Source organism: Castor canadensis, chromosome 7 (genome assembly GCF_047511655.1).
Source record: "Castor canadensis chromosome 7, mCasCan1.hap1v2, whole genome shotgun sequence".
Lineage (NCBI taxonomy): Eukaryota > Metazoa > Chordata > Mammalia > Rodentia > Castoridae > Castor > Castor canadensis.
In genome coordinates this window covers 108,409,150-108,435,074 of record NC_133392.1, presented here as the reverse complement: position 1 = coordinate 108,435,074, position 25,925 = coordinate 108,409,150, and the positions used below count along the sequence as shown (strand labels likewise).

Here is a 25,925-nt window from a genome sequence, read left to right as displayed (position 1 = left end):
ATTGTGGTGCAACAGCAAAAGTTTAAAATCCTCAGTAAGCTTTAATTCTCAGAAATGATTCTTAATTGACAGAGTTTGGGGTTTGCTTAAAATGAGAGGTGTTTATTAAAGCTTCCAAATTACTATTATACAAATAAAAATGCCTCTTTTTAAAAAACAGGTTATCAGAAAACTAAACTCTGAATGAGTCCATAAGATAAAATGTACAGTATGCTGCCCTGCAATCAGAATTTACACATATTTTTAAATAAGAAAATAATTTCCTTAGATCAATGGGAAAAAAATAGTTTGTCTTCGAATTTAACAAATTCTTTCTGAGAAGCAGGACATTTGGGGATTTTCTAATGCTTCTTTTGTGAAGCTGGGTGACCTGTGATACAAAAGAAATACAATATGCCTTGATACATATTTGTTTAAAAAAAGAAACAATATACTGTCTCCAAAGACAAAAAATTATTTTTTTAAGTTTTCTGACTTTCCAAGTAGAATCGTTTGAAATTAAGTTCCACTTATTCTGCAAAAAAAAAAAAAAAAAGGTTTGATTTACAATCTCCAGACAAAACTTAGTGTTGAAGAGCTTTAATTATCTGTCATTATATCATTTGTTTAATTAACAGCTGGACTTAGAGTGCTAATTTACATAAGTTATATGGTGAGAGTTGTTGCTTGTTGTTTTTGTTTGTTTGTAAAAGTCCCAGGAGAATTTTAACTATATAGACATCTAGAAAAAGCTATAGATATGCATGTACACATACATGTTTTTATGGAAAGCCTGACACTCTGCTCTCCGCAGAGTCCTTTTTCAGAGCTCCCACTCATTCTAGCCTGAGGTAGTGTGCTATTGCCTTACGTTTCTGAAGCTGGGAAGAGAGTCTTCTCCACACCTGCCAACCTGACCTTTACAGCCCCGAGGGGCACTAGTGACTGCATCCCTCCTCCCGGGGTTAAAAGTATCTACCTTTGCATCAGGGCTCCTGGCTCCCATTCAGAGGATCTGAGCAGAGGAAGCACTGCATCCTGAGAGGATCCTGGCAGAGGGGAGGGGGCTGTTCGTATTCTGGAACTCTTTCTTTATTGATTGACAAACGGGAAAAAATAGTCCCTTTCTGAAATTTTATCTCAGAGTTCAAGTTGGCAGGGGAAAAAAGAAAAAGAAAAGGACGCATTTGGGGTTTAACTATTATCTACCAACTTCTCTGAAGTTGTCCGTTAAGGTCTCAACTCAGGGACTTTCCAGGCTGGTGCAAAACCCAACCAACTGCTTCCCTATGAGTGGGCTTACTGCGTAACTTCTGCAAATCATCTTGGGATTCCACGTAGGACTTTGACATATGCTCAGCCTACTTTGGAGCATTAGCAGACGCTCTCTTGTCCGTGTTTTATGAGATTTCACAAGAGGTAGTTCCAATATTTAGGGTAGATTTTTCAGCAGGTTTCACCACAGAGGACATGGTCAGCTTCTGAATTACCAAGATAAAGCAAGCAACTAATTCCAGGATAAGAAAAAGAATACTCCCTAAGAAACTACAAATTGAAATTCTTTTTCATTTTGAGTGTTGATGCATTGCAGCATTCTAACCACATTTGTGTCTGGAAGGCTGGCATTGGACATTGTCTGTCTTGCAAAGTCATTAAGAAATAATCTCATACTAAGCATAGTAGTTAATAAGGCTCTAAGACCAGGCACTGTGTAGGCCCTGGTGAGAATTCCAGTTCTCCAAGCTTCTGCTCCTCCTTTATGGTGTTCTATGCAGGAAGCAATGAAAGTCCAATATAGGTTATCCTAAAGAAAAGGCTTAAGCCTCACAGTAACACAATGTTAAGGCTTGTTGCCCCCCTATTTTCAAGGTGTACAGTGGAAAGGAGGCAGGGAGAAGCAACTATCCAGTGGGTGAGTGATGCCCACATGACAGCTGAAGATAATTTCAATTTTTGTAAAAGATCACTTTACCTAGATCCCTTTAAAAAATCACAGTTATTCAGATAATTGTATTGAGTAAGCTTAAGCATAATATGTAAATCATAGTATGTATAATAAATAATTCAATGAGAACATTTTCACACCCATCAAAAAGAAATTCACCTAAAGTTTGGGAGAGAAGTGAATTATCTATGGTAAAATAATATTCTGCATTAAAATTTGAATGTCATTGAAATTTTTTGAGATTTCCATCCAAATTCATGTTTAAAAATATCATCAACACTCTCTTTACCATGTAGGCAAATTTGGTCCTGTTTTGCTTTCCCTCACTGAATGAAGGCGCATTCAGTGAGGGTAAGCACACTGAATCTCTGAGTTTCAGAGCTAGAAGTGAGTGTTAATACATTTTACAGAGGGAGAATATGAAAAGCATAGGGCTTAGAGTTAGAAAATCATGCTGAAAATGCAATCTGTACCACTTATTAGCTGTTTGATCTGGACAACTTATCCAGCTCAATTTTCTCATCCATAAAATGGAGATAAAAATGGTACCTGCCTTATCAGGCTGTTGCACCAATTGAGATAACGTACCTGAAGCACTTGCAAAGTATCTGAGGTACGGTAAAAATTCAGTAAATGATCACTTATTATATTACCAATATCCACTGCATTTTTTTGCAAAAAAAAAAAAATCAGTGTTCCTGCTTATATTTCAGTTAAGTTTTGTTTGCAGTGTCTGAACTTATTTAAGAGTGCAAATGGAAGAGCCGGTGTCCTGTGCAGGGTATGTGCAAATGACAGATGTGCCAGTCTACATGCAAGTGGTGGAGAGTTGTCAGTGTCTTGTGGAGGAAGAGCAAAGCAGTTTTTCGTGTTTATTTCATCGGGTAGCACTGTGTTGTTATTGATTTGCTATTCCTTAACCCCTTTACAGTCTGAGAAAAGTGAATGAGTCAAAGATTATAATTGACTTTCCTAAGTGTACTTCACAGCCCAGGGAGTTATATACAAAACTGCTTCTGTGACTTTAAAAAAAAAAAAAAAAAGCCTCTTCCTTGATCCAACTTTTCTTGATTCCTTCATGCTGGCCACAGGCCAAATGGAATTTAGAAATTTTACAGAAAGTTGCAGCCAGGTGAGCTAGTATTGTAGATAATTTTCTCCAAAAAAATGACAAGAAGATGGACTAGGTCGGCAGGAGTTGTAGAAGGGAATGTCATTGTTCTCATGCTGAAAAGGATGTCTGTTGAACCTTCTGCCAGCAACCCAAGTTCGTTTAGCTGTGTTAGAGCTGTTTTGCTTAACAGCAGATTGTCTTCTTAGATTCGTTCATTAATTTTTGTGTTTCGACTTTCATCACCTCTTGAATTAGAAGAATTGTCTTACACTTCAGCAAAATGTATCAGAGCATGAGTTTGTCAGTAGCAAAACAGTCTGATGTTTTCAAAACAGGATGCTTTGGCTCTGCAGTATAAAAAGAGGAACGGAAAGAGAAACAGTATAGAAAGGAAGAAAGCAAACAGCCTCAGCAGGATCCCCAGCCCAACTACAGCATAAACAGTGACCTATCTCTCTGACCTTCGCTAAGGCTCAGTTCCTGACCTCGAGTCACCAAAGCCAATAGACGTCATTGGATGAGGATAGGAGGAATGGCGCAGCTGCTGTGAGGGTGACTAGAATTTCCTGTCTCCTTCCTGACAGACACAGTCAAAAAAGTACAGGGTTGCAACAACAGTGGTTAAGGAAGCTCCAACCCAGAACAATCCCAGGGAGGCATGGTTGTGACTGATGGGGAACAGGGAGGTGTTCCTTCCCCTGCATCATTATACCAAGAAATTTAGTCTCTAACCTAGGATTTTCAGGTGAAAATATCAAAAGGGTAATTGCTACCCGACATGTTGAATGTTTGTCCAAAGATGAGCATGTGGCAGTGTTGAATAAGGAGCCATGTTCAAGCAGCTAGCCACTGTGTTAATGTCCCCCCAAAAGCTCACCTCTGACCTTTTCTTTCTCTACTAGCTTTGTCCTGGGGAAATTTTCTATGCAGGACAAAGATTTACGCTCAGTTGGTGAAAATGAATGTTCTGTTATTGGAAAATGCAGTTTTGGATGGCAATACATTCTTAGACTAAGCATCAGGATGAACTCAGGGCTTTGTGCTTATAGAGCAGGCACTCTACTAAGCAGTAGCCATGAGCCATGCCTCCAGTCCAAGGCCATCCTTTCTTAAGGCACCATAAAATCAGGTACAGATACCATCACTGGAGAAGTGAGTCCTTACAACTATGCAGGTTTATTTTTCCAGTTCTGCAAAAGCAGCTGTACCAGAGTACTGAACACTAAGTGTAAAGGCAAATAATTGCCTGTGCTCTTGGGTAGGAGGGAATAAAGTCACACATTTCTACCAGCCTGGAACCACTTAGAAAACAGGCTATATGACACTGGAAGGTGATTGTGACAATGATAAGCTGATTCCTCTAATGCTGAATCAGTCATTTTCTGTATAACTGAACAATCAGTAATGATGGGAAATGCCAGATCCAGCAGAATTGAAAGGAAATAGATCTGAATGGTCAACAGATTCATCTTAGAATTCTCTATTAGTGGTAGCCAGGAGACCAATTGTAAAAAGAGATTAATATCACTATTTCCTAAAATTCAATGATTTCATTAGAGCAGCATCACCCTCAGCACAGACAGGTCTTTTTTCCTAGATCCTGTATTGTCTAGGCCTTAGTGTGGTCTTCAGCTACCTGCTCTCTAGCCCAGGAAGTGAGGGATGGTCAGACCAAAGGAGCACATGACCTTACTCCTCTATACCTCACTTTTCATCTGCTCAAATGACTGTGGAACTTACTTCCAGGGCCTGAATAGTCCTCTTATAGTCCTGTTCCCTTGAATGTGATTCAGGAGTTACATTCATTTGGTCCCCAGGAACCAAAAGGCAGCAACTTGAGGTGGGGGAGAGTATATTAGAGGAGCTTCAACTTGCAAGCTATGGCAGAGGACTCACACAGGCCTGCACATGACAGAAGGCCTGCCCTTGAAAGAAGAGGGCACAGTGTGGTCCAAAAGATGGGGGTCCCTGTATAGTCATATCCAAGAAGGTGAAGAATTCTAAATTCATTCTGACCTTCCATGCTGTGACTGTCTGTCAAGGTAGGTGTATAGGAGATAGCTTAATTTATATCTTTATCTATTTAGGCTTATAGTATATGGCCCAAAAATGCTAGATGTGACCTTGAATTAGAGAGAATAGAATGAAAACTAGTTCTGACAGCCAGCTGGGGAACCATGCATTTTTTGGTGTATTGTTTCCCTTGTTACTGCTCGTATTTATATACAATAAAGTATGAAGGCAGCAAAGTAAAGTGAAAAGAGCCCAGGAATGAGCCATGAGTTTGAGCTCTAGCTCTGCCTTTATTTAGGTGTATTTTCTAGGACAATTAAATCATTTTGAATCTTTACCTTTTCTTATCTATGAAACGGTAGTTGGTGACTATCTCCACAGTCTCTTTCAGCTGTTGCATTTATTGATAGAATAATAATGGTAAACAACCAAGCTATTTTTACAGGTGTAGGCTCTGGGTACAGACACTGTGCTGAGTCTCTACCTACCTTCTGTCATTAATGTTCACAGCAACCCTTTAACATAGATATAATTATTACCCCTGGCCATTATTGGTTAGGTCTGGTTCAAAATTCTACTCTACAGCAAACATATTCTCAGCCTCTAGGCCAGCTGCTAATCACTCCAAGTTAGGACTTGGCTGGGAAGCAGTGTCCACTAGCATAGATAAGGGGAAAAATAATCATAATTCTAGAGAATGGTTGTGAACACTCATAAAAATGAAAAAACAGTATTAAACATTTTCATTGCCTCTTGTGAATCAATAAATCTTTTGTTTCCTAAAATTCACTAACATGGCCTAAGATAAGTTAATGAAGTGTTCTTTAAAGGGTGTTAGGCTACTCCAAAATTTCCCTTTTTCCTCTGTTCTCCCAAGATAAAAAAGAAAATGGAGTGAGGCTATTTTTTTTTTTTTTAAGTTTTTATCACTTAAATTATTGGGGCAATTTCATCTTCCCAATCCATGCAACTTGACCATAAACACAATTAATTCCTCTACCGTAATAATAATTACAGAAATATCCTATATAAAACCTATAGATTTTCCCTTCAGAGATAAAAGATTAAGCTGTTTATTTTTCATTTATTGTTATTTTAATTACTCTTTCTATAAAAAATAGTTGTATTATTGACTGTAATTCAGTATTCTAAGTTCTAATCTTCTCAAAATGTAGCAAAGTAAAGATTTTGGAAGTTATTTAGTGTTTTCTAATAAATCCGACTTGTGGTCTATTTTGCTTAACTAAAATAGTTCTATATTAGTATATACAAAGCCAATTCCTTTACTGAATTCTAATCTATTTTTCCCAATCTTTCTACTAACTCACTCAGAACTTCCTAAATTAGAATATCTCTCTAAACCAAACAGGAATGAAGTGAGGGAAAGGTACCTTTGATTGTTGTAACTCTGGCTAGCTGATAAGAAGCATTATAGCTTCAAAATCTAATAAATATGTCATCTTAAGAGGAATCTCATTTTCCACATGGGAAAAACTTTGAAAAACAATCTGAACAATTATTGAATTATTAAATCTGAACACTAGTCTTAAAAACACTAGTCTCAAACAATATGAGTTACAGTATATTAATGGAAGAAACTTTTGATCTCCATTTTTACACTTCTGTCTTATCTTGTGTGTGTGTGTGTGTGTGTGTGTGTGTGTGTGTGTGTGTGTGATGGTTTAGAGTATGTCCCAGTTTAAAGCTTACCAAGTTCTATGCCATTGTTGTCTATGGAAGAAAAGCCAAGGGTGAAGCTTGTTCTTGTGCTACTCATCCAAAACATTTCCCTTCGAAGTAAAAGTGGACTCAAGAAGTGGAAGCCATGACTTACTAAACCAAATGATACCAGAGCACACTAGTGCCACAGCCAGTAGGTGCCATGCTCCTAAAGACACTGTGCCAAGAGCTTCTCTTCCCATACTTCACTTTAGCTGTTTTTCAGGGACCTGCCAGCCCCTCTGTCTTGCCCACTGGTACGTGATGTTTCCCTCAACTGGTGCCAAACTGTTTAGTCTCTTGGAGATTTTACTGTAACTTCCTTTGTTTGATTTACTTTAAAGTAGCCAAATGCTTCCACAAAGAAAGGACTGTTAAGTTATTTAGAAATGCAGAAGACAGTAAAACTCCTGTTTCGGGAAGCACTTGACAATCTTTTCCTCTTTATGGAGTAGATTTTAAAGCTCTGATCATCAGTCACCACATTTTCCCTTCCACTAAAGACTTGCAATTTTAAAATATACCATTTTTAAAACCTAAAACCTCAGAGATTAGCAGACTTATTAAAGTAAAATTTATCTTTGTTGCTCAGCCACTCTCATCTTCCTAATGAATTAGTTCTTCAAAATATAATACATTTAAGTTGATTATTAAAAAACTTTAAATGGCCACATTCCACTCTCTCATTGCTCACAGCATACTACCTAATGCTATAAACTTCAGCAATTATCAGAATAAAATTAGAGCGCAGATACTTGGGAGTAGAAATGATTAAGCCAATTTAAAATTTTTGGAATTAAGGCAAGAAGTGTTGGCATCTGATTTCTGAAAAGATAAATTTTAAGTTGTTACTTTGGAAATAAAATAGCAAAGAGAAAAATGGTCACGAAATAAAACTTTTTTTCCGACTCAACCATGTTGACTGTGCTAAAACTGATCAGATAGGACAACATGAACTATTTTAATGTCTTTAGTAGTGAAATTTGATAAATCAAACCAAGGATAATCTAAACATTTTATTTCCAATTACAGTTTTTTGCATAGTTATGCTAGACAAAATTCCACAACTTTTAGCCCAGAAGGGAGACTTCAGTTATTAACTATGTGATATCATATTACAGATGAGGATACCGAGGTATAGAGTTTTCTCATTAATAAAAGGTGAGGATCAAGTGTTTAATGAACTTTGTAAAAAGTAAAGCACAGTGTCACTGAAAAGCAATTGTATTATGCCATGACTTCTCCAGAGACACAAGAATAATTAGTAGGACTCCCGTGCTATGACCCAGCTTGCTGTCCATCGTTAGGGAGTTGATTGTGCTTGAGAAAGACACATCATTCCTTCTTGAGATTTTGTTGCTTTTTACCTTCTTATTCTCCATTTACCTCTCTTGAGTAAAAGTTATGTGTAGTGTCTTAATCACTTTAAGTAAAAATGCTCAATTTAGTGTACTGAAAATCTGTCAATCAAAATATAGCATGAAATAGCTGAAAAGTGTTACTTGAAATGCCCTGGCTCTACTTGCTTTTCTCCACTTTTTCCCATTTTAATTTCTGAAATATATATGCATGTATGTACATACACACACACATATACTTACATATGTGTGTGTATACATACTTACTTAAGCAACCAGGGTTAAAATGATGCCTTAAGATAATTTATTTCCAATTTTTTTCAGTCAACATACTATCCTACCTCTTTAGAGGGTTAATTCTCGTCACTTATATTTAATGGCTACATGATATCCAGTTGTGCAAAATATCCTGTTAATAACTAGCCTACTTTACAACAAATGATTTCAGTTTTTCATCATTATAACTTTATACCATGTATGGTTATTTTCTTAGGTTAGGTTAGATTCTCACAACTGGAATTAAAAAGTTAAAGGGCATGACTATTTTTAAGGCCCTTGATCCTCCTCTGCTTTCTCATTAATCCCAATGCTAGAGTGTAAATCGTAAAACTCCTGTGGTTACTGGAACGGTCCTTAAACTTTTCTATTTCTTCCTTTCCTCGCTCAGAAACTGAAGATGATCAATTGGAAGTCTTACTTACGGATTTAAAAAAATGTAGCCAAGTGTCAGATTCTTTTTCCCACTTAGCAGAGCTATTAGTTTGGGAAGTAAAATGGTAATCTCAATCTGACTCTCTCCCTACACCCTAGAATGCCTCTGGTCAGTGGCTCAACGTGACTTTCCTACAACTCCATTGATTTCCTGATTCTTGAGTCATACTACCAACATCCTAGTGGAGTAAACAGGATTAAGAAACACTATTAATGTAATTTACATTGCTAGCATTTTAAATCAAATATAGAGACATGTTGTCATGTATTTAGGCAATTTAGGGTACGTTTTAGCATTTGTTTAGTATTTACACCTCTGAGTTAATCAGATTCTGGGTTAATCATATATTTTTCCTTAAAATATGAATAAATAATGATTTATTTAAAATGAGGACATGCAGGGGAAAATAAGAGAAAATGACTGAGGGAGAGTTGATTGCATTGATACAAGGTTTATTAAGGGAAAATATTTCACACCTAAAACATCCTGACAGCCTAAATTTAGCACTTTTGGTTTATCTATTCATTTCTAATCATTATATTTATTAGAAAGTAGGACAAAGCAAGAGTGAATTTCTTAATATGTAACACAAGAAATGAGAGGAAAATTCCTAATTCTTGAGTGAGTAAGAAAGCTTGGTGTTCTGGCTATTGGAATAAGAAACAGAAGACTTCAATTAAAAAGCTAAAATATTTAAAAAGAGATTCCACTGGGGGAAAAACACTTAAGAGCCAGAATATTTTAGTATAGGATAGTAATAAGCACACATGAAAAGCAGACCAAATTTTTTACTGGCTCCTGTTGATCAAAATGGTAGATTTCCAACAACTTCTCTACTCTTGATGTCAGAAAAGCCTATTGAAAATATGACTTAAAAATATTAGTAAGAATTTTATTATTACTTGAAAACGAAGAAATACAGGCCTTTATGCTCCTTTGTAATTTCGTTGCCTAGAAGACTTCTTAGCCTCACATTCACCGTCAGGCTCTGTGCTAGGAACCTAATCCTGGTTTGCAAACTTCTTGGCTTTCTTTTTTGAAACCCTGCCTCCTCTAGCCTTCATCAGACCCATCATCTTACCTTTTTTCTCACTTAATATCATAGCTAACACTTCATTTCTGGAATTTTATTTATGTCTGCTTCAGATTGTGGATCTCAAGACCTGAAATCATGTTTTAAATGTTTGAGACTCATTTTGCTTACAGTATTAGACCTGAAAAGTATACAGAAGATGTAGCTTGATTTCTGTATAATGGGAATGAGGAAAGGAAAAAAGCAAATGAAAGCTTCTATCAGTTGGTGGTAGTTGACTTAGGGGCTATTTTATTTCAGAAAGCTGGGCACAATTCTGTTTGATTTGATCATTTAAGACATTTGTTGATATGGGAAATTTTGATATTAACCAATGCTAGGATAGGGAATGACCTTGCTAGTAGACAAAACAGGTAAAACACAATACTGAAGATGGATCTCTATATCTATATCTATCTATCATCTATCTATCTCTCTGTCTATATAAAATATTTTTTCTATTATTTTGGTGGTACTGGGGGTTTGAATTGAGAGCCTCCTGCTTGCTACACAGACCCTCTAGCACTAAAGCACTTGCTTTAGTCATTTCTCAAGTAGGGTCTTATGGTTTTGCATGGGGCCAGCTTCAGACCATGATCCTCCTGCCTATGTCCTCTTATATCACCATCCCAGCTTATTGGTTGAGATGGGGAGGTCTCACTAACTTTTTGCCCTAGCTGGCCTTGGAACCATAATCCACCCCATCTCCACCTCCCCAGTAGCTGGGATTGCAGGCTTGAGTCATCATGCCTAGCCTTGAAGGTGGATTTCTTTTTATCATTTAAAAAAAACATAAATCTATGGGACATCTTTAGACTATCCAGAGATAATGTGCATTTTCAGTATACTCTTGCACGTCCATTTGATTTTGGGAAGCTAGGGACCTTCTCATGGTTCACTAATGAAGTGGACACCAACTCTGGCTCTAGATATCTAGATATTTCTTCTAGACCAGATACTTCCCATTTACAAGGCTGAAAGGGCACAGTGCCCTGGTGGCCTGCAGGCCTTCCCTCACTCATTGTGATTGCTACTGCTGGCTCCATTCTGTAATTGAGTCAGATAACTTAGATATATCTGTGTTTACTGATGCAATGGGTATGTTTTTCTTGGCCAGGCCAATACATTATTTGTGTTCTTGACAGGATAAACTGCCACTGAAATTTTCCCTGCTGTGTTTTAACAATCAGGATCTGGCTGCACAAAGTTTTTTTGCATCTTGTTTAACCCATTGCATGAGAGTCTTCCTGAAGATAGCTTGTCAAGATTTACCTGGATTTATTTTTTAAAGATTTAAAGTCAGTATCATTTAACTTCAGAGAAGGTTTTATTTTTATTATAATTAACTTAAAATATTCTTATATTCTTTCTTTTGTATGTTTAAAGTCTTAAGGTCATTGTCTAATGTTGTACTATATGACTTACCTATAAAATTGGCAAACTGAAAAAGGTCTTATACTGCTTTTCAAGAAAGACTATTTAGGGCCTTCATAAAATGCTAACAGAGGAATTTTGCCAAAAATATGAATAAGAACAGATTCTTTTTTAAAGCAAGATGAATATATCATGCTAAAATGAGTAAAATATGAGCTATTTTTCATAAGTAGACATTCGTTAGAAAAGACTTTTTTCTTTTGAAAAGCAATTTTGATTATTGCTTCTCAAATCCACTCACATGTTCCAGAACTACATTTCCCAGAAGCCTTTGCATCTGCCTCAGGGAATATGGTTACATTGCAACATGAAGATTCCTAAGGCCCATTTCTTCACTTAAACCTTATTTACAGAGTCATTCTCTTTAAGTGTATGGCTATTTATTATTCTTGCAGAGCCAGATCCAGTGTAGCACAGCAATGAAACATGCCTGAAAAGTCTTTTATACGTACCCACAGCTTTTGCCTCTCTTCTCCAAGGTTATTCACTGTGAGCAAAGTCTTATTTTAGTCCATTTCCAGAAATGAATCCAAGATTCAAGAGGGAGAATGGATTTGTGCAAGCCCTTCTACTATTCAATCTTGAAGCTTAGATTCAAATCTTGTTCTCTTTGCTCCAAATTTCATTGTTTTAAAGGTAAAGCTGCAGGATAAATTACTATATTCTTATATAGCTTACAAATAAAACATATAATCATAGAATTTTGAAGCTAGAGGTCAACCAAGGCTCCTTCTAAGTTTTCAAACCTGGGTTTCGATGTCATCTCTTTACAGAGACTTTTCTTTAATCACCCTAATTGAGTGTTTTTTGGTATCACAATTTATAGCTTTTATTTTTAATTATAAAATCTCTATTAGATTATAGTTATGGAGGACATAAATTGTGTCTACTTGTTCACTTTTGTACCCTCAGCATTTAGAGTCGCTCTTGGTACTTGAGGGCATTCAAATAAATATTTTTGGATCAATTATATAAGGTTTAGAAGCTTAATCTAATTTATCTAGGACCAAATATGTTGTTAGTAAAAAATCTATTGGGGCCTATGAATCCTGCTTCTTGTTGCACTACAACAGGTCACACACAGCTACTTGCCATGCCTTAATCCAGTTTTTTAAATTGTTAGTTTAGATGAGAACCCCCCATTTGGTTTCCAATGACCACTCAAAGTACCCTCAGAGGGTAACAGATACAAATTAATTGACTGTGATGGATATGACCAATGCAATAGTATGCAAAAGTTTGCTTCTGAATCTTCTCCTACACACAAAGTCAGATAGCAAAGAGCAAGCTTGTCCTTTCTTGTGATCAGAAATATGAAGCATGTTTTTGTTTGTGGGTTGGTTGGTTGGTTCAGTTTAGCACTATTTGGCTTATCTTCTCTCAAAAACTCTTCACGTGAACATGAACAAAGCCCTGCATCCCTGGACATGAGTCTGTAGGCTGGCAGTAGCTGTCGCCCATGCCTCAGGGAGCACACTTATGAGCACATATTGCATCTGAATTCATCCATTCTCCATATCTGTTGTGTCTAGAGAAGAGCTGCCTGAACGCTTTACTATTCTTCTGCCTTGCTTTCCACTCCTGAAATATACTGTGGATGCTTCTCTCAGACCAGGTGCTTATTCAATCAAGTCATATCTGTTACTAGATTAATCTCAATTATGCAGAGCTAAGCAAAATGCATACTGGTTGCAGTTCTCCTTATATCAGACAATCTGTGGTTATTCATGGCTTTGATCAATGCATGAAGAGTTTGAAAGCCTCCTAAATTGAGGAAATTAACTAAATTAAGGAAGCATTACTAACAGCTGGACCTCTCCAAATATACTTCTTTTTTTAAAAGGTGGGGCTTCAACATAAGGCCATTTTAATTTATGGGTTTCAGTTGACATGCTTCATCTATCTTTCTGGCAATTTTGGCTTACACTCCTTAGACTGGTGAATAATCTAAATGTTAACAAGCAAGTCTGAACTTCTCTGAGTAACTCTTGTGTCATATAATCTATGTGACATGGCAGTGTATCACACATGCAGTGGGAATTCTGTAGTTAGTTATATAAGCTACTGTCAACAATGAAAAGAAAAGAGTATAGGTGCCAAAGAACCAACAGAAACCACCACCCAGAAGCAAATCCAAAGTGAGGAACGTACCATGAGTTCAGACTCTTAAAATTCAGAAAGAAAACCTAGCTTCAAGTATAAACCTCATAAAACACCCATTAGGTCTCCAATATCTTACCAACAACTTGACATAAATAATTTCTAATCAGTGTGTCAGACTAAGTACAGTTTATTTCCACTCTCAGTTGGAGGCTCAGTTTTTCCTAAGTCATGCTGTTTTGAATGTTGGGTTTGCTGTTAGGGACTCCTGTGAGTTGTTAGAGCCCATTAGCAAGGCAAGCCTGTAACCAGAAGAAGCACTCTGTGTTTTTCACATAGGAGGTAGGCACCCATTTCTGAAACTGCCTCTACCCACCTTCCTGAACCCAACAGACCCTTGCATCTTGGAGTACATTGTTGTTGGAAGCATGTATCCATCTCTTCTAAACTACAGTAGCTATAATAGGTAAAACAAACTACAGGACACATATAGCTATCTTTTAAAAGATGGAATAAATTACTTAAGACTGCTATTTTTAGCATTTATAAAAGGTTTAAATATGTTCAAACTTTCAATCTGTGCAGATTCTTTTCAATTTTCATTTGTACAGTCTAAAATGGGGTTTAGCAAAATATCAAATTAAGTAAGATACATGCTTTCAGGGAAGAAAAGGGTAGGTCTGTATAGCACAGGGTTTTCAATTTTTTATTTGATATAGCCCAGATTTTAAAATTGCTAGACTACTGTGTTCACCCAGCCCTGCTTTTTGATTAGAAAATTCTAATCCAGAATTCCTAAAGCAACTTTGATGCCTTCCATTGTCTTTTATCTCAAGAAGTGTGTGAAAGTCACTAGCTGAAATCCATATAAGTAATATTAAACACAATGTATGCTACATGATGCCCTTAAGGAGGCAGAGTAAGTCATCTCAAAAACAAGCTACAGCCGGATGCTGGTGGCTCATACCTGTAATCCTCGCTACTCAGGAGGCAGAGATCAGGAGGATTGTGGTTCAAAACCAGCCTGGGCAAATAGTTTGAGAGATCCTATCTCAGAAAACCCTTCACGAAAATAGAACTGTTGGAATGGCTCAAGGTGATGGCCCTGAGTTTAAGCCCTAGTACCACAAAAAAAAAAAAAAAGTTACAATAGATTTTATAGCTGCAAAATTTTAAGAAATTTTAAGAAGGCAGGAATTAAAACAACCTAAGAGATGTTATAAACTCAAAGTGAAAATTATTTCTTTAAAAGATTCATGACAATATTTATGGGTTATGAAAATAAAATAAGAATATTTGAGTGGATTTTGAGTAATGACTTCTCTGTTCTGTGCAATTGCTTTCAAGGTAGGTACAAAGGTCCTAAGCATAGGTCTGGTTTTCGACTAGTCTGGAGAGGACACTAGACTGGATAGCCTATGTGTCTGATCCATCCATGATTTTCATTTTTTAAAACATATTATAAGTTGTAGAGCTTCTGGCCATAAAACATTTCAAAAGAATTCTTAGTCATCTACTTTGGAGTGACATTAATATCCTGTGGTCTTAGAATTGTCTCTGAAGTTTGCAATTAAATATTAGCCATTAAGCTTACATAGAAAAACTTGTAGAAGCCATAAATGGAAAAACAAGGCAGTAACTAAATAGTGTACCTGGCTTGGCTCCTTGATTTTTCTCTGTAGCTGCAATGATTTTGGTCACCTGATAAAGAGGCGTATGTTATATTGAATTATCAGGCCACCACTTGAAATCTGTCCAAATCCACTTTGTGTGTGTGTGTGTGTGTGTGTGTGTATGTGTGTGTGTGTGTGTGTGTGTGTGTATGTGTGTGTGTGTGTGTGTGTGTGTCTGTGTGCATTAACAGATTAAAGAGGATTGGACAAGTACATAAAATGAGATTATAAAGTTCTGGACCAATTACAGGTCTTCTTATGTTTCTCAAAAGAAAAAAGTTTTCTGTAAAAAATAATTTAAAAATTTTTAAGTTATCTGAAAATATACAGTGATTCCATGGCTTTGCCTCTCTTTATGGTATATTTGAATACATAAGATCTGAAACATACATATACTAAAAAATTATAATCTGAATTTCAAATTTAATTGGTTATCCTGAATTTTTATTTGTCAAATCTGGGAATACTATGTATGTGGAAATGTAAATATGTATAATAAATAATGCATTATGTATTAGATAATAAATACATAATAAATGCTTTTATAGTCCATAAATATTAGATATAGTATGAAATACAGTGAATGTGTGAGTCTTTAGGCATAAATAATTACAGCATCTTTTGTCTATTTAACATGTCACTGCTGCAATTTCAGAGTTCAAGGAATGCTGGGTCATGAGAAATTTCTACAAACATTCTTATGGGAATTACTGCGGGTCTAGGAAAGATCATTTTTATCATTTTAATAACGTGTGTCACATCGCTTGAAAAGATTTCAGAAATTCTAAGAAAAATAGACTGCTACAAAAAGGATAGATGAGTAGGAAGAAAAAAGATTTGAGGGGCCACCCGAGACCTACTTTCAAGTGGTAGAGCAGTGATATTCAAATTCTTTAGATTTGTTTGTTTCACTTCCTGTATGGTTTGTCCCTACTTTGCCTTTTATTTGTCACCAGAGTAAAATTCTGTCCTCTGGCCAGCAAGAAGAATTGATTCTGCTTTTGCTTCATCATAAATGTCAATATTTCGTTGCAGAATTATGGGAGAGATATTCATGCTTGTTTTTGCTTTCTCTCCTTTTTTTTTCCTGTGCTGAGGCTATGTCCCAGGGCCTCATGAAAGTTAAACACTACCACTGAGCCACCTCACCCCATCAGCTCATGCTTTATACTTCCTTCTCATGGATTACTATGCCACTGGGCAGTTAAGAGAAAGCCCTCAATTCTTATGCATTTAGAGGCATCTATTTCTTTCTGATTTGGCACACAGATAGCGAGCATGGCCTGACTGTGTTTCCTGGTGCTCCAGGGATTTCATCACCCCAGAACTTACTGGCTATAATACCCATCCCGGAACCATAGTCTCTGACTTAGAATAATTGACATGGCATTTTCTTTACTCTTTTACCTGCTTACCAGTTTGCTCAGTTCTATTTCACTTGCATCTCAAGGAGACAGACATATCACTAATGAAACTATGCATCAATTTCAAATGCATGACAGAGTTTGTAGGGAAAGACAGAAAGGAGCGAAGAGATGAGATGCACATTATCACATGATCTGAAATTTTAAGAAGTGTGGAAATCGTGAGTTTCATAAAGAGTTTTGGAGAGAGCATAATATATCCCTGTTTTGATTTTTGGTTTCCGTGGGGTCTTTTTTGGAGGAGTTGGAGGCAGCAGTACTGGGGCTTGAATTCATGGCTTTGTATTTCCAAAGCAGGTGCTCTACCACTTGAGCCACCACCTCAAGTCCTTTCTTTCTCTGGTTATTTTTGAGATATGGTCTTGCTTTTTGCCTCAGGTCAGCCTGGACCTTAACCCTCCTGTTTTACACTTCCCACCATTGCTGGGATGAAACATGCATGGCACCACACCCTGCTTTTTTTTTCATTGAGATGGGGGTCTCACCAACTTTTTGCCTGATCTGGCCTAGAACCTCAACCCTCCTGATCTCAGCCTCCAATGTAGCTGGGATAACAGGCATGTGACACCATACCCAACTATCAGTTGAGATGTAGTCTTGCAAACATTTTCCTAGGCTGGCCCTAACTGTAATCCTCCTGATATCAGCCTTTCAAGTAGCCAGCATGATAGGCCTGAGCTACAGTACCTTTAAAGCAAATTTGTGAAGGAAAGGGTAGGTGTTTAAGAATTAAACTCCATTTCTTTGGAGTTCCCATGGAAGATACAATTTTTTAAAATTAAAAGGGACCTTAGAAATTAGGCATTGTACAACTAAAGAATACCAGCTAAAGAGTCAGAAGCCCAAGAAGTCAATTCATGTTACCCAAGATTACAATTTGATTAGTTCCAGAACTGAGACAGGGACTTCTCTGCTTGTAGTCATTTCTCACTGAACCATGCCACCAGTTGTGATTTCCTTCTGCCGCTATGAGCATTCCGTGATTTGGAGAGGAATTTTCAACCCGTTTGCTTTCCTGATGCCCGGGAATTCTTACAAAGTTATGAGTAACAAAGTATAAAATATGAGTCAAAGTTAGTCCCTAAAAAAGTCATTGTGACTTTAATGACTTCGGCAGTTGTTTCATACTGCAAAAACAGGAAGATCCCACACAATAAGGCGCCTGTCTCACAGCTGGGCTCATACGTAGATGGCCACCCACAAGAGTAACTACTTGGGCTGCCTTCCTCTCTTTGGCACCTTTTTTTTTTTTTTTTCACCCTGGCCTTACAATTTTCTCCTACTGACTTCATCAGGAGGTTATCATTGAGAAGAAAGCACCCACTTTATCTAATTGTTGATAGGCTAAAGGATATTTTTGATAACTTAAGATTCACCCCTAACAAACCTAGATTAGTTTTAAAAGTAACTCTTTCATGTGCTTGATGTTCGCTCCTTGTTATCTCTGTTCTGGATTGTTGTATTCTGAGAAACATAGAATTACTGAACCTTAGATTTGGGAAGACTCTGAGATCCTTCCAGCCCACCCCCCCTGTGTGATTTAACTAGCTTGTTAGACTATCGACAGAGTCCTTAGTGTGCCTGGGAATCTTTGCACAAACCTTAAGCTAAAAATATAGAAAAAAATGATGAAATGTTTCATCACTTTGAAAGAAGCTAGCTTAGAATAAAATCATCTCTGTAAGTAGCATTTAAACTAACGAAAAGTTGAAACCATCAAACAAAATGTTCATATCAAATGTTATTAAATGTCTATTATTGCTAGTTATTCTATTTTTTTCCAAGTAATTTCTCTCTACTAAAGGAAGACTAGTTAAAAGAGTCACAGATGATTTTATAGAGAAGGAATATTCTAGGAAAATAATATTAAGTCATGTATACAGAAAAAGTTAACTTCTTCCTTTTTCAAAAAATAACTATTTCTTAGCAGTGTTGCAAATCTTAAGCTTAGGGAGGTGTAATAAGGGTTCATTCACAAACTTTGCTTGTTTGTGTTGAAAAGAGACTTTGGCTGTTTCCTCTGGGGACATTATTTCTAGGTAGGCTCTAACAGGGTTTCTTGTGAAAGGTAGATTCTTAAAGAAAAATAAGATCTGTGTACGTTAGACAGTAGAGACACATTTAACTTTGAAATAGTGCCCTCCTGTTTGTGAATTTCTCTTCTGCATTTGATGAAGTAAATAATGTTTACTCCTGTTCAGTCCTGTAACTCCTTGAGACATAGTTTCACTCAGGAGTGATTTTACCTTTGTATCTAGACTAAACATCTAACTTGATAAATAGACAGAGAGACTCCAAGAGTCTTAGACTATAAAATCCGGAGACATGATAAATACCTCTCTTCCTCTGTTGGTGACTTAATCTCATAGATTGAAGCATTTCCTATTTTTGCTGTCTTACTTGGTAGTGTAGAGGGAGTTTTATTTCCTGGGAAGTATTGGTTGCTAGTAAATAATATGTCCAAACTGTAGGAGGCTGCCACAAAAGTCATCAAGAATCATGAAAGGTTAGGGCTGAGAGGCTGAGATCCTAAAATGATCCGTGACTCTCATTTCATTTCTGAGAGGTAAAGTGACTTCACAAGGCCACTAACTAGAACTGAGAATGAAAGCTGAGGTTCATGTAGTACATCCTGGCAACAACTCCCATAAGGGAGCCAGACACCAGAAACCCAACTAAGTTGAGCTCCCCAACTGTCTCCTCAGCCTTCATTGCAAACACGTATCTGTTCCAGTCTTTGATGTGTCTTGTCACATAGTCCACCACTAATCTTTCCAGTCATCCTCTGTCTTACTGGGATGTGCCAGATACCACATCTGATCCCTGAAGTCCATGTCTGTTTTCCTTAGTTTGTACAGAGCCCGACATAAGTGGGCCCTTCATAAGTGTTTTTTGATGAGAGCAATGATTGCCTTAGTCAGTGTGGTTGGGCCCTCCCTTACGAAGGAGGAAAACCAACGGTGGTTGCTAAGCAACATTTAAAGGACTGGGCTGGTTTCTGACATGGAGTGACCTCTATTTGCGTCCATCGTCATGTTGTGTGTTTTATGGCTGCCTTAAGATGAATTTGTTTCTGGATGGCATAGCCAATGTCCTTAGCAAAAGGCTCATGGGAGAGTTAGTTTAGGCCTGGGAAAGAGGGAGGTGGCATTCATCTGTTTACTTACATGAGTACATGGACCCTTCTGTGAGGACACAGAAGGTGAGGAGTGTGGCTTATTCTGAGTCCCATAGCTGAGAGCCACCTCTCTACTTCCACACTGGGATGAATGGACGATGCACCCCAACAGAGTTCTGTAAGAATGCAATTTTACAGAAAAAATAAAGAGAAAAATATGCCTCTTCTATCCTTTTGTGAGTCAATTTCTGCCTGCCCCTGTTCTTCTGAGATGAGGGGACAATGTGGCTAATAAAGCACCATCCTTGTACTCTCCAGACTGTTAACTGTTGTGGTTAACCAAGAGATTTGAATATTTCCACTAGACTGAAAGCTGATTAAAAACATGAAAAGAATTTCTGTTTGTTCATTTTTTTTAACTGCTCTATCTTCATTGCCTTGCCAGGTCATTTGAATACATGATAAAATGGCATTATTGAACTCATATAAGTCTTATTAACTCCAGAATTTTCCTGAGTATCTCAGAAGTACCAAAGGAACAGAAATGAGGACAATTGAGTGTTATATTTGGCTAAGTCTGGTGCAGAAAAAGTTATGGAAGAAATCCATCTCTTAGATTTGTTACAAGATATTTTTGGCAATAATTCAAGTCTGCTTCTTTGCTAAAATTCGATAGATAGAGCAGGGCCTAGAAGATGTCTTTTCTAGTCTTCAGTAAGTGCCAGTCTTTGGAGGACTGAAGATGGGATGCCATTATGACAGAGCAGTTGTATCTTAAAAAATAAATAACTTGGAATTTGTATAATTCACATGGAGTTCAAAATTGCAGGGAGGTTCAAGAAGCAAAACTAGCTGAGATGATTGATTTGGAGATGCCTGATTACTGTTACTAGCATATGCTTTCATGGGAAACACACACTCACATAAGCAGGGTTACCCAGAAAGAGGGTGATTGTGTCTCTCTGAGAATAATGTCTAGTGTAATGAGCCAGCAGGCAGCAACACTGATTTGCATTGGCTTCACCTCAAAAAGCCAGGTCTCCTGGGCCCAGGCAATGGCATGACCCAGGCCTGGATGCCTAAAGAGAAGCTATTGTGAGGTGTGGGATGGTCATTTGGAAGGGGTCTGCCTCCCAGGAAAGAGAGCCAATTACAAGTTCAGGCTGTTGCCATGGTGCTTTGCTGTTCCTTCAACTGAACATGAAATCCTGAGGATGCTAGGGGTAGGGAAACAGGAGAGGAAGGAGAGGAATGGGATCTGCCTAGGTAAGGAACCACTGCAGCAGGGGGCTGGCCCTAGGCTTTCTTCTTGCCTGTACTATAATGCTGACAAAGAGAAGGGGGCTGACAGGAGAGCCTATAGGAAAGGAATGGCATTCTCAACATGCTCTAGGTTTCAAAGATAAAACAATTAAAATTTAACTCCTAAATATTTCTAATGTGAATTACAAGATGTAACACTAAAATACCAAAAAGGCATAGTCACTCATAACCCCAAATAATCCATCATCCATTTACCATACTATAGATCCTAGATGAAAGGTTAAATGAGTTCAATTGATTAATGCAATTCAATCTAATATGCATGTTAATGAGCTGATGGAGAGCAGAAAATTTCACATTGCATATGAAGTACTTTTCAAATGAACTTAATTAAGTCCATTCCCATTCTTTCATCGTGAAAAAAGACTAAATACATCAGCCCACGGTTAGTGGGAAGTAGACCTCCAAAATGATAGCTTAAAAAAAAATTCTTATACACTGGAAGCCTAGTCCAAAAACAGCTACAGGTCTAACCTTTTCCAATTTTTAAAAATATTCAGAAAGTAAAGTAATCAGATGTACCATCACTCTGAAGCACTTAGAGGGCGGAGCTCTGTGAAGGCAGTCAGTCTGCAGTGGAGGGAGAGGGTTAAGGAATACCTAGGTGAAATGGGGGAGGGTATGACTTCAGATTTACTTAAATATTCATGGGGCTTCCTCCATTTTAATCTTCTCTTTTTTAAAAGATGGCTGTGTTTCCCAGTCTGGCAACTCCCGGGGAAAGAATTGCAGCTTCCTTGCAGAGTTCAGCTGAGTAGGATGAATCTAGGGTGAAACCCCTTCGGCCACCAGGGCTATTCATAATTGATGAGAGCTTCAAGCCAGCCAGCTGAATACATTTGGACAGGCTCTTGCTCCTTCGTGCAATTCCTGATTTCACTACTCTCTCCTGCCAGGAAATAATCAGGGAGCATCAGCTTCTTGCAAGAATGAAGTGTGAAGATGGGCTTTGTTTGGATTAGGAAATGCCATAAATTTTGGAGGTTTTGTCTTTTCTAAATTTTGATTATTTTACCACTGGATCTGCAGGGCTTTCCTGATCCTTTCAGGATTGCTTTCTCAGAACTGAATTCTTTCAAAGGGATTTGTGGATTGTGGCAAGAGGAGAATCCAAAATGCCTGAGGCAAACTATTTGTTATCTGTATCTTGGGGTTACATCAAGGTGGGTTAATTTGATTATTATGTGGCTTTGATAGAATGTGAAACCTTTACATCGCTGTATTTTCTGTGAAGTAGAAGGCATCTGTAAATAATTCAATTTTTGAATTCATTGAACCCACTGGGGCTTCTTTTTGTGAAGTAAGGACATTGTGTTTAAATTTACTGTGATGTATTTTAATCCTGTAGTTAATTACCTCTATTTTTAAAGGGTTTTTTTCTTCCTTTTCCCTTAAACTTTTCTAAATAGGTTGTCAACTCAAATTGTATTTTAGAGTTCATTTCCAATTTTCTATAAAAAGTAGCTACATTTTTCAAGTGAAATTATTTTGACCTCTATTAAAATTACTTTTCCTGTGTTTGCATCTCCAAAATAAATCAGAGGTTGATTCCAAGAAATCTTAAGAACATCATTTTTTCCTAAGGTATCATTGGAATAATTTCAAATTAAGGGGATATTATATTTTGTAGAATTGCTATTATTTATCCAATGGTCTCTGCCTGGGCAATCTCTTGGTTCCTAGAAAGTAAAGTTGGAAATATTTAAAGTGATAGTTTCCTCCTTTTTTAGTTGGCTAACATATTTTTTTTCTTCATAAACAGTTCAAAAGAATGCTGAACCGGGAGCTGACACACCTCTCAGAGATGAGCCGATCAGGGAACCAGGTGTCTGAATACATTTCAAATACTTTCTTAGGTAAGATATTAATTGTGAAAAACCTGTCCCATAATTTAGCTTTTTCAGGATTGACTTCTGCAACCCATCAAAGACATCCCACTTGAATTTGGAATGGGGTTAAGGCATAAAAAAACAAATACACTTAAAATAAGAACTCAAAACAATTCTTAAGGGACAAAAGGCTAATGCTAAAAAATTAGTAAAAAATAACTATTAAAGACAGAAGGTTATTATGAACTCATTGAATTGTAGGACTGACAGTCCCCAATTATCTACCGGCCCACTTCCATTTCCACCAAGATCTGTGAAGTAATGCGGAGGTCCAGTCCCCCAAATGGGAAAGCTCCATTAGCTCAGCTGGCACGATATTCTTTCATCTTCCTGTAGCTGGGCTTTGGGAAAAGGATTGCTATAAGATGTTTTTATAAGGGATATGCCTGAGGAATTCTGCAGTGAGTCCACGAAAATAAGCTTTAGAAGTAATTTGACTATTGCTTTGCTAAGTTACTTCTTAAAGATAAATGTTGGGGAAGGGAGGATTTTGAAATCTCTGAAAGATTTTGTCTTCTTATAAGCAGCTTCATTGTCTTCCCAATCTGATCCCCCATCTATTGTTCTCCAGTGCTGCATTGCTGTGTCACACAGGACACTGACCAATAAGGTTTGTGTGAATAATCCTCAGTGACTGTCATGTTTCTTGTTTGATTGGTAGAGATTTCTGATTTGAGCCATAAAGGCAACTGTATTGTAGAATGAAGCTATTTTGACTTTTGTAATAAAGCTGACAGAATCTATAAATTTGTGCTTCTGTAGCATTTAGATTCTGATTCTGTTGGTTTTCAATGACTGTGGAATTATGTTTACTTATAAAACTCCACTTTCCAGGGAAAGGATCCATTCTTCCATCTGAGCATCACCATCCTCCCTTTTGGCATAACCACATTTCGTTAAATCAATGAGTATTTGCCTGATATCTTATAGAGACACATACTTCTTCTGGTTTTATTTTAAAAATCCATTCTATTTCTTCAATACCAAAGCAGTTCCAGCTATCAGAAGACCAATCAGCTTTCTCTTTCAGCAGCCCTACACAAAGCTGCAGCATCATAGTGGCTCCAGTGTCCCTGGGTCTGATTGACACGTGCCATCCCAACTGGTCTATACGTGGGTGTCTGCAGAACCTGGTATCCACAGCTGCAGTTGCAGCAACCTTTGCCAGAGAACAAAGGAGAAGAATTTTTCAAGCATTCCATCTCCCAAAGGTGGCCAGGATATAGCTGAACAGAAAACATTACATACTGGTCCTTTTCTTCTCCCTGCTGTCCCCTTTCTGTCTTTGAATACAGGAATCTTCCACTGACCATTTCAGATATAACCTGGTCTATGTAACATTCAGTTATTTTTCATAAGCTGGGTGTTGTTTTAGGGACATTTTGCAGGTTATAGACAACAGGAGAGAAGAGAAAAATCAATAAGTGCATGAACCTGTTTTTGTTTTCATATACACTGCATTTCAAAATTCCAGGGCCTGTCTCTTTGCAGAAGAGACTCACTGTTAGAGCTAAAGCTCCATGAAATCTTTGAGCCCTTAATCAGGAATGGACTGAAGAAGTCCTCCTCATTTGTAGTCTTTTCCACTATCCACTGTCCAAGGACAACAAAAATGCCTTTGTATAGTAATTAATCATTTTTATCAGCATTGGCTATGAAGAATGAAAGTTGATAAGATAATAAAGATAAGCTTTCAATCTGAAGAGCAAAATGTCTACTTTTCTTAAATATTTTTTTCTATTTGGGGGGTACATCTCCTAAGGAAAAAATAATTGTCTTGCTTCTCTGTATTCTGAAAGTTAAATTATCAATAGCAAATTGTTGAGAAAAGTTATTTGAATCCTAATAATTCCATACTCTTACATTAGGAGAGTGATGTGTGCATAATAAACAGACTAGGTAGGCAGATTAAAATTTTAAAGATTCTTGGGGAAAGATAGAAAAAAATTGTATAAACACAAGATGCATCTTTTGCTTCATCTGTAAAATGGGAGCACTGGAATAGATGATATCCCATCTTCAAGTGTAGCATTCTATGTTTCTGACATGGACTGAGTTTATCAGCATTACTGATACATACTTTGCTACCTGGATCTTTTGCCATGAATACCATGCTTGCAATTTGACAATCTTAAAAAACAAGTGAACAAACAAATGCACAAAAACTCATTTCCAAACTGCAAATGCAGGAATGGAACACTTAGTCCTATCTTGGGAACACGGCGAGTATGTCTGGAGGGGCATGAAGCCTTCTTCTAAATTGTCATATCTACAGTTGACTTTAATGTCCTCATGATACAATTTACTCGTTTTACAGGAAAGGAAATTGAGGTCCAGAAGAATGAAGTAACTTGATCAAGGTCGCTTGGCCAATCTGTTTCTGAGCCAGAATTAGGACACTGCTCTCTTGACATTTAGATCTGAATACCCTATCACTTCTATTAAGAACTCAGAACATAGAGAATAAAAACATATTTAAGGTTGTTTAAGTAATATGTATATTATTCTAGGGAAAATGTCTTTAAGAATCAGAGTGGGGGAGGGCGGCAGAGGAGAGAAATGACCCAAATAATGTATGCACAAGTGAATAAAAAAAAAATCAGGATAGTTGTACCAAAAATAAAATTTTTTTACAGTTTTTAGTAAAATAAAAGACTGTGGTTAGAACATGGTAAATATATCATCTCAGAGCAAAATGAGATGACCTCAGCAAATTATGTTAAACTTAAAAGCAGTATCTCAGCAAGATTCATTGAGAGTTAAATGTGTCATCTGGGGAGGAGGGAAATCCCTTAAACCAGAGATCTGTGAAACTTATGTTGTTCCCATCTGAAAAGATGATGTCCAGGTGGATAGGCAGAAAGGCAGGCAATAGACCAGTCCAGGCACTTATTGATGCTATTATATGATAATGGTGTCCAGGTTGCCTAGACAAATGGAAATTGAAGTATCTAATTTCAGGGGAAATAAAGCAAAAGATAGGTAGAGAAAGCATAAATAAGACAAGATTTTTAAATGTTGTTTTACAAGTTAGCTACTGTTTTAGCAGACA

General features: G+C 37.2%; 1 protein-coding gene across 7 annotated transcripts in view; it reads left to right on the top strand.

The window, feature by feature from the left end:
* Pde4b (phosphodiesterase 4B) overlaps positions 1 to 25,925 on the top strand; it is a 524,185-nt gene that overhangs the window by 483,871 nt on the left and 14,389 nt on the right. For 6 of the 7 annotated variants that reach the window (XM_020182734.2, XM_074079857.1, XM_074079856.1 and 3 more), the window contains one exon: positions 22,747 to 22,840. In XM_020182734.2, coding sequence (XP_020038323.1) covers positions 22,747 to 22,840 — 94 coding nt within the window. Of the gene's footprint in view, positions 1 to 15,583; positions 22,148 to 22,746; positions 22,841 to 25,925 lie in introns of those variants that run through there. The other variant, XM_074079858.1, reaches the window with a different exon arrangement.